Here is an 8,859-nt window from a genome sequence, read left to right on the forward strand (position 1 = left end):
TGTATGTATGTACCACCTCCTCTTTATCTATTCTTTCATCCAACGTTGAATAACTATTGTGTACACCTGAAACTAACATAATGTCTTATGTTAGCTATATTTTAATACTTTTTTAAAAGGGTAGAAACTGGGGAAAACTGTCATTTAAAAGTTACTAGCCTGTTTTTTTTTTTTTTTCAATCTCTTGATTATGTGGAGAGTTAGGCTCACCTAAAGGCAGATTCTCTCTTTGGAGAAGTCAGCAAAAGTGGGTCTTTTGTTCTCATTAGTATAAAACCAGAAGCCCTGCATTTTGCTAGGGAGAACTACAAAGCACTTTAAACCTGACCTCAAAGATTCAGGTCTTGGCTTGGTCATTCATAGTGAGTGAGTGTGGTAAATCAGAGATGTGTTTATGAGGCTTCTTGACTTTTGGAGGTGGAAAGAGATAGGATAATGGAAGGAGGGATAGAGAAAAAAAATGTTTCTTGGCTATGTATAAACTGACAAAGCACTGTGCATGAACTGCTGCTTGTTCCTGTGGGGGTGGATTGTGGGCGTGCATTATGGGGGTGGACGTGGGCAGGCAGGAATAATGAACGCAGTTTGCAGGAAAGCAGTGGCTGAAGAAGCTACTTTCATAAGACTTTGTGAGACTCTGGACATAAGCAGTGTTGCTTCAGGCACCGGAGAGCAAACGTGTGAAGCAAAGTTGTAATAAGTGTCAATAATTTTTCTCACCTCTTCCATCTCCTCTCAGAACACTGCACCCCTTGAGCTCCTGCAGAAAAACATTTTGGAGCATTGGGACAGGGCACCCTTGCTTTGAACATTTGTAATCTCACACAAAGCAAACTCCTTGCGTGGAGGCAGGAAGAACATAAAAAACATGGGGTGGGGGTGGAATGACTGTCCACCTGTTTGTGAACACATGAGTAAACATCTTTTTGGATGTCGGGAATATGTGGCAGAAATTTTGCACAGGGAATCAGCCTGAGGTGCGGCAGTCATTTTGTTAGGGCTTGAACCACTGTAATTTGGGCATGAAGTTAAGGTGACCTCGGTTTATACTTAGTCTGGCTAAACCCAGATAGAACAAATATATATATATATATATAACTCTTTGTCTACGTACGTATATATGCATGTTTTTATTTGTATACGTATTTTCTTAACTAAATTGATATCTTGTTGCATATTATTTTGAATCATTTTATTTTTATGGAGCAGTTTATTTTGGGCATTCCCTTGTCATGAGAGACTCTTTGGAGACTGCATTCCTGAAGGAGACTGGCCCCATGGCTGGGGTCTTGCCACCATCTTCCAGCTGAAGATGAAACCACCTGTCCTCCTGTCTCCTGCTCCTGTGCCTCCCCCGACTGGCTCATGAGCTGTTACTTGGTACCAGCAGCCTCTGGGGTTCTGACACTTTTGGGCCTGACTTCACTCCTTTCATGGGCGTGACAAGGGACCTGTTTTCAGAAGGCATGGCAGGCAAGGTCCATAAGTCTAAGAGCAGGTAGGTCAAGTCATCCTTTGTCAGCGCACTAATGAGAACACACCAAACCCAGTGAGCCCTCCACAACCCCCACCCCACCCTGACCTTGCCAGTTTGCTAACTACAGAAACTGAGGAGCTATTGTAGTAACTATGTATGGTGTCAGATGGCTGAGTACTAGACTTACGAGGGTGACCACTTTGTAGGTTATATAGATGTCTAATCACTATGTTGTAAACTGAAATTAATATAATGTTGTACGCCAACTGTAATTGAAAAATTAAAAATTAGTAAAAAAAAAATAATAAAAATTTAAGAAAAAAGAAACTGAGGAGAGAGGAGAGAGGGATCACGTGACTTGCCCTGGGGTGTTGCAAGCTGGTAGCAGGATTGGAACTTGCACCTGTCTTCTGATTCCCCAAGGTCAATGCTTTTCTACCCACCCCTGAATCCTCCCTACAAGTAAGTCTGATGGAGGAAGTGAATTTATCAACAAATCACACACCAAAACCACAGAAACACTTTTATTTAATTCCTAACACAAATACAGAATCGAATTAAGGCAGTATAATACATTTCCACTTAACCTTACAAGCTTTTGTACAGTAAACTTAGTTTTCAGTATCAATTTGAATCAATAATTACATTTTTTTTAATTAAACAGCAACCTTTTCTTGAATTCTGGAGAAAAATCATTTCCTGGGCTGTCAAGTGCGCTAATGCAAGATATCTACAACTTAACATTGTGGATCACTGAACCTCAACCAAGGGTGGTGGACTGGGCTGGTGTTGGTGTCTCTTTCTCCTCACTTCCCACCCCAGCTAGGAGGTTCAGAGCGACAAGGCAGGAAGGAAAGGCTTTTGAAGAAACACTCATTTGCAGCCTTCATGGTAGGACTCCATTCACTTCTGGTTACCAGGTATTACCTCGAATTACCTTTTCAATGAAAAAAAAATGTAAAAACTGATTAAAGACATCAGGCTGTTTTAAAAAAATCTGAGGTAAGGTGTAGTTGTGAATTATAATATTAAAACCAACTGTAATTGATCCCAGCAACCATAAATTTAAATCTTAAAAGAAACTAGTTTATGAATGGATTTGTTTCTCTGAGACTAAATGAAAAAAACAACAATCTGGGGTGATACTAAAAATGGAAAAAGGTAAAAACATGTTACCATTCACATTTGCGTCCGACTATAAAAATCAACACCGATGTTTGAATTTTCACAAAACAGAAACAATTCAGGGTGGCCATATCTTTTCTTTTGCCATTTGATCTCATAGGCATAAAATTTTATTTTAGTAAGAGCTAATCAAATTGTTTTTTAGATATAGGTCACATTTTGTTACTGGAATTTAGAAAAGAAATTGTTTCAAGTACTTGCACTTGAGAACAACTGCCTCTCTGGCTGCCATTAAAAGTACAATATAGAGTTTACACATTTAGTAACATAAAGCTCTGAGGTCACATTCACTTTACAGAAGCCTTCCCAGGGAACACCTTCACCATTGCGCATGCACTTTTCCCTCACTCCTCCCCCTCAGGGAATGGGAGAAGAAAGCAGGAACAAGGAGGAGAAAATGAGGAAAGAGGAGAAAGGGGGACAGGGAGAGGGGAAAAAAATCAGTCTAAAATTTCAAGGACCATTGTGGGCTCAAGGTCAACCATAGGAGGAAAGGGAGGCTCAGAAAAACAGATGTCAAACTTGAGGGAAATTTAGTCTTTAAAATAGCACATGAGCGCGCACTAACTCACACACACACTTTCTAGAGTACAGGGTGTAGAGGAATCTGCCTGAACAATGGAATTACCTTACACCATGGTTGTGAGTGTCTGTGTGTATATTTCTGTGTGTAGAAGCAGTGAGGTACCTGACTTTGGATTACATATGCTAGATAAACTTGAAAGTGGACCACTGCTTGGCCACCCCCTGAGAACATTTTTCACATGGCCATTTCATCAGAATCAACTTCAACATCAATAACCACATCCTCCTGGTGATCACTGGTGTCAGTGGTGACCACAGTGGGGTGAAGAGGGTCAGTGAAGGTGGCAGGCTCCTGTGGGCTGGCAGCAGGCTCAGGGAAGTCAGTGATGTCACACTCAAGGTGGCCAGTAGCAGTGGTCTCAGAGTGGCAGGAGGCAGTGGGCTCAGGGTAACCAGTGACAGTAGGCTGAAGGTGGCTGGTGGTAGCAGGCTTAGGATGGTCGGTAGTGGTGGGTGCAGGGAGGCTGGTAGCAAGCTTGATGTAGCCAGTGATGGGTGTAGGTTGGGTGGTGGTAGGGCTGAAGGCACTCTTGGAGTAGCTGCCAGCAGGGATGTGGTGGCCAATGACAGGCATGGGGTGGCTGGAGGCAGGCATGAAATGGGCAGAGTCAGCTTTGAAATGGACAGAGGCAGGCTTACGGTAGACAGTGGCCGACTTGGGGTGACCACAGGTAGACCTGGAGTGACCACAGGCAGACTTGGGGTGGCCAGAGGCAAGCTTGGAGTGGCTAAAGACCGACTTGTGGTGGCCAGAGACAGATTTGCCGTAGGCAGAGGCTGGCCTGGAGTGGCAAGAAACTGGCTTGGGGTGGCCAGAGGCACACTCAGGTTGGCCAGCTGCAGCATCACCAGGTAGTGGAACATTCCGGACATTCATTGGTATTTCCTCCACAGCAGGACAAGCATTGGCCCGGTCTTGTTCATGGGCTTGCTCTCGAACTTCATAACAGGCGCGTGCACAGACACGGTCACGGACACGGTCACGGGCCTGGATCTCCCACCTCTCACGCAAATCAGTGAAGAGGCCAGAGAGGAAGAGGATAGGGTGCCGCATAGCATGGAAGATGACCCAGTATTCTCTTCGGAAATTCTCATTGAGCAGCCCATAGATCACAGCATTGAGGCAGCTGTTGAAGTAGGCTATGAAGTACACTGAAAGATAAAGCCAGTTGGGGACCTTGCCTGCCATCTCTTTTGGACTGACAGCCACCAAGACATTGAGCACGTTGATAGGGCACCAGCACACTGCAAAGAGGAGGAAGATCACAAACATAGTTAGAAAATTGCGAACCTCAGCAAGCTGGTTGTCAGGATTCTGCCCAGCTGGGTCCCGGGCCGCCAGCACTTTGATCCAGATCCTCACGTAGCAGAAACCCACTATGAGCAGAGGGAGGACGAAGTGGATACAGACGATGGTCACAACAAAGACGGGGTTGTTCAGGTAGTTGAAGATGCAGGTGTAGGTGCGAGGATCATACTCAATGGTGCCAATGTACGTGTTGGGCAGGATGGCCAGGATGGTCATGATCCAGGTGACGGCCAGGTAAATGAAGGTATTGCGCACACTGAAGATCCGCTCATACTGGAGGCTGTGACAGATGTAGCAGTAACGGTTGATAGCAATTGCCATGATATTGAAGATAGAGCCGACCACAGTCAGCCCTGTGATGAATCCAAACACCTGGCACTGGAAATGGCTCAGATCCCAGCCCCCAATCGCCATGGCATGCAGCATCAGAGGGTAGGGGTAGATGGCGACCAGCATATCAGCTGCCGAGAGGCTAGCCACGAACATGTTGCCTGAAAAACACATCAGGGGAGAGAGAGGGAGGAAAACAGAAAAGAATAAATGGTTAAGTTTGGAAATCTACAAATTTAAGCTGGAGGAAAAGGCCAGCTGGAGTCGTGACGATTTAGAATTCTAGAATTCTTTCAGGGAAATACAGGTGTGTTTTTATTTTTATTTACAAGCATGTCCCAGGTGATTCTGATGCAGCAGCCAGGTTTGGGAGACCTGTCCTTTGTCCACTTGATTTCCCGAAAGCAGTAAGCACAAAAGCCCCTTGAGGAGCCCTTCACACTCACACAAGGACTAGACAAAAACAAAATGCAAACTATTTCCTTGGGGGTGGGGTGGGGAGAAGGGGGTAGATCAAGCTGTTGGGGGAAGCAGCCTGGAGGGTGGGGGAAGGGGAGAGATGGGAGGAATGTCAGGAACCCTCCAACCCCCCCCCCCATTAGACCTCTTCCTTCTCTAACCTAGCATTGCATTCATAATACAAACATGTCTACAGAGAACTGTCGTTTTCTTAAGCAGGCTTTTCTAGACGGGATCAGACAATAATATAAGACCTAGCCCAGTAAATATTTACCATTTCTGAGAAAACCTAAGAGTAGAATCTGAGGGGAAGAGAGGGAACCCTGTAAACTTTCGTCTGAGACGAAAGAAATAGCGAACAGCATTTTTTTAAAATCTGGAAAACGCTGCAAGAATTAGCATAAGTCCCTGCTTCACGCCGGTCCAGGCGCAGAGCCACACCGGCACCTTCGCCGCGCTGCTTGAGGGCCAAGCCCCTGGCACGGAGCTATTCTGAAGCTGCTAAACAGGAAAGTGCAGGGAGGGTCTGCCCCCACTCCTGTTTTATAGGGCACTGGTAGAAACGATTTCGTAAAACCTTTCAAAAAAAAAAGGTAGAGGCCAAGTGCTGGCGCACAACCGTCTTTCTTTGGAAACACCTTGTCGCTAATTAGCATTGGTTTGGCAAAATATTGCACTTCATCTTGGACTAGGAGACAATCAGTACCTATTAAAATGGCAAAGGACTGGCTCCTTCTGCCTCTTTAAGCTTGCGCTGCCAAGGCGCGGCCTCCGCGCTTTCTACCCATGAGGATCTTTCTAGGGTTTCCCTCAAAGTAATGAATTCGGAGAAGAAAAGCGGCAAAGAGAGAGGGCAAAGCCTTAAAAACAAAACCACAACAGCCATAAAATCTTTTATTTAGATTATAGATAGGAAGGAGAAAAATAAAGGGAAGAAGAAAATTTAAAAAAAAAAAGGGGGGGGGGGCTTCGCAGGTGTCCCTGGGGCTGCGCAGTGCCGCCCGCCCCTTGGGACCGAACTGCTTGAGTGAAGGTGAGGTCCAAGCGTGCGGCCCCATGTCTCCAGGGTACCAAGGAAAACCCAGACACATCCACCAAAGCTTAGAAGAAAACTTTGAATGACTGTGTGCCCCGCACTGCATTTTTAAACTTGTATGGTGTTTGTGATTCTTCGTCCCAGCAAAGTAATCCCCCAGAGAGTGGAGGCTTTCTCCCCCGCGCCCCTCCCTCCCGGTCCTATGGATACCCAACCCCCTCAGACTCTGCCCGCTTTCCTTCCTCTGCCCTCTGGCCCCAGCAGGAACCTGGCGCAGAGATCCCAGCCGCCGCCCCCTCCCTCCGGCGGCTGAACGTGGAGTTTGGGCCCCTTTGCCCCTCCTCCTTCCCTCCAGAGCCCTCTCCCGCCCAACCTGCAAACGGTGCTCGCCGCTTTGCAGTATCTGCTGCACCCACCCCCGGCCCAGGTCGCAGTGCTCAGCATCCTCGCGCGCCTCCCCGCTCGCACCCGGCCGGCCTCCTCCCCTTGGCATTGGCTGGCAGCGAGGAGTCTCTCACCGCCCCAACCTGTCCCAGATCCCCGCGCTTTGCAGTCTCTCTGAGCGTCCCACCGCCCCCCTGAGCTCTCCTGCAGCCCTCCTGCGATCTTCACTCGCTTCTGCTTCTTCTGTCCCCCACCCCCAACACACCAAACTCCTGAACCTCTTCTCCGCCAAGCACTGCGACCCCCAGTATCCTGCTTACGGATTTAGGGATCTCCGCTGCCGCTTCCACCGCTTGCTGCGCCCAGCCAGCCGCTCGCCTCTCCCCACCGTGTGTCCTGGGACGGGCGGACGGAGCTCCGCTCCGGCGGGCTCAGATCTTCCTGCTCCACACTCAGGCGCGGGGGTCCATGCCGCGCTGCCCGGGAGCTACCTGAGAGCCGCCCTGGAGCCCCAGGGCTGCAGCGAGCGGGGGCTCAGGACGGGTAGGGCGCTGCTGCGCTGCCTTGGGTAAGCGGCACCGCAGCCGCTGTGAACTTAACTTTCCTAGAGCGGGTCGCAGACCCGCTGCTCCCTCCGTGTCTATTCCGCCGGTGGCCTTGGCGCGGCCACCTTTGTGGTGTCCAGCTCGGCGTGCTGTCCCCGGATGGCTGCCAGACTCCTCGCTCCGGTGGCGGCTCCCTCTGCATCAGGTCCCCGACTGAGCAGGGCTCGGCGGTCTGCCGCACACCGCGGGAACCCCGGCTTTGCACTTGGCCGCCCAAAGTTAATTCTATGAGTTCCCTCTGCCTGGAGAAGCTCTAAGCTTATGGGGTCTCTGCAGAACATCACCGCCCAGGTTTCTGGGGAATTGGGGAGCAAGGACATTCAGTGTGAGGGCCTGTCCACGGATTCCCTATATCCAGAGCCCAACTAACGCCCTAGGAGGTTCCAGTGGCTACACGCTGGGAAGGGAGAAGGAAGGGTGACTTACCAGAATTTCGGAGTTTCTTGTTCTTAGCCACAGCCAAAATGACCATGGAGTTGCCGATCAGGTCTACAACGATGGTGATAACCATTGCGCAGAACATAAAGATTATTACAGCCGGTGGGTAGTTTGGCTGAGGCAGCTTACAGCCAACACAGCCAAATGGAGTGGGGACTGCCAGGGTAGGCTCCATATTGCTGCCAGAGACCGTTAAGATCTTCCAGTCGGTCCACACAGCAAACACCTGCTCTGCCACCGGGAGCTTAGGGAAAGCTGCCTCCCCTCAGAGGATCAGGGAGCAAATGACAGCATCCTGCCCCTCTCCGATGAGCTTTTAAAGCCTCAAGAGGCAGATAGCCCCACCCCAAATCCCTCCCCCCGACCAATCAGAGCTCCCTGACCACCCCCCCCCCCCCCCCCCCCCCGCTTTAGTCACCAACTCTTCTTGGACAAATCTACAGCGAGGTGTCTTCTTGCTTCCAACTTCCTTGTTTGTGCTTCCCCTCTAGCTGCTAGCCCCCCCCTCCATCATCCCCCAGGTACATGGTGTTGTGACAAGCTTGGAGTCCACCTCCCCCCACACACACCAGCCACTGCTCATCGGTTTCCAGCAAATTCTTCTCCCTCTTCTTCCAACGCTCGGCAAAGTGATCTAGACGTCAGAACGGGGACATGAGGTCTCTCTTTGGGTCCAGTGCCAACCGAAGCCAATCTGAATCCCCCAGCAGAGTGTGAGGGGCGGCCAGTAGCCCTTTGAATTCAGATATGTGCCCCTCCAGTCTTCTTGAGAGGTTCATCCTACTCCAGGTACTCTTGCCTGTTCAGAACTTTCTGCACCCCCACAGGGAACAGGGGACAGCTTCCACCCCAAATCTAGGTCCCCCATCTCTAGGGAATTTATCCCCTCTCCTGCGCCTGCCAGGAGCGGGTTGGCTTCCTTACAAGCAGCGGCCGGTGGTCGCATAGTCCGGTCTGCACCTGTGCTCTCCATGACAAGATAACCTCTGCGCCCCGTTCTGGGAGCAAGTGTTGAGTCTGTACTCTGGGAGCGAGGGGAGGTAGCTGGTGG

The 8,859-nt window shown here is 49.5% G+C and overlaps 1 protein-coding gene across 1 annotated transcript; it reads right to left on the reverse strand.

Moving 5' to 3' along the window:
* Positions 1 to 2,214: 2,214 nt before the first annotated feature.
* On the reverse strand, positions 2,215 to 7,983 carry GPR50 (G protein-coupled receptor 50). Its single transcript, XM_033114508.1, has 2 exons — positions 7,797 to 7,983; positions 2,215 to 5,047 (listed from the first exon to the last, which is right to left on the reverse strand). The coding sequence occupies exons 1-2, from the start codon at positions 7,981 to 7,983 to the stop codon at positions 3,423 to 3,425; spliced, it is 1,812 nt and encodes a 603-aa protein (XP_032970399.1). The 3' UTR covers positions 2,215 to 3,422.
* Between the last annotated feature and the right edge of the window lie 876 nt (positions 7,984 to 8,859).

This window comes from Rhinolophus ferrumequinum, chromosome X, assembly GCF_004115265.2.
Source record: "Rhinolophus ferrumequinum isolate MPI-CBG mRhiFer1 chromosome X, mRhiFer1_v1.p, whole genome shotgun sequence".
Lineage (NCBI taxonomy): Eukaryota > Metazoa > Chordata > Mammalia > Chiroptera > Rhinolophidae > Rhinolophus > Rhinolophus ferrumequinum.

Excerpts from the sequence above, each read along its gene's own strand:
- GPR50 (XM_033114508.1), bottom strand. The coding sequence starts at position 7,983 with ATGGAGCCTACCCTGGCAGTCCCCACTCCATTTGGCTGTGTTGGCTGT. Across the intron at positions 5,048-7,796 it reads CAAGAAACTCCGAAATTCTG|GCAACATGTTCGTGGCTAGC; the intron begins GTAAGTCACCCT and ends TGTGTTTTTCAG.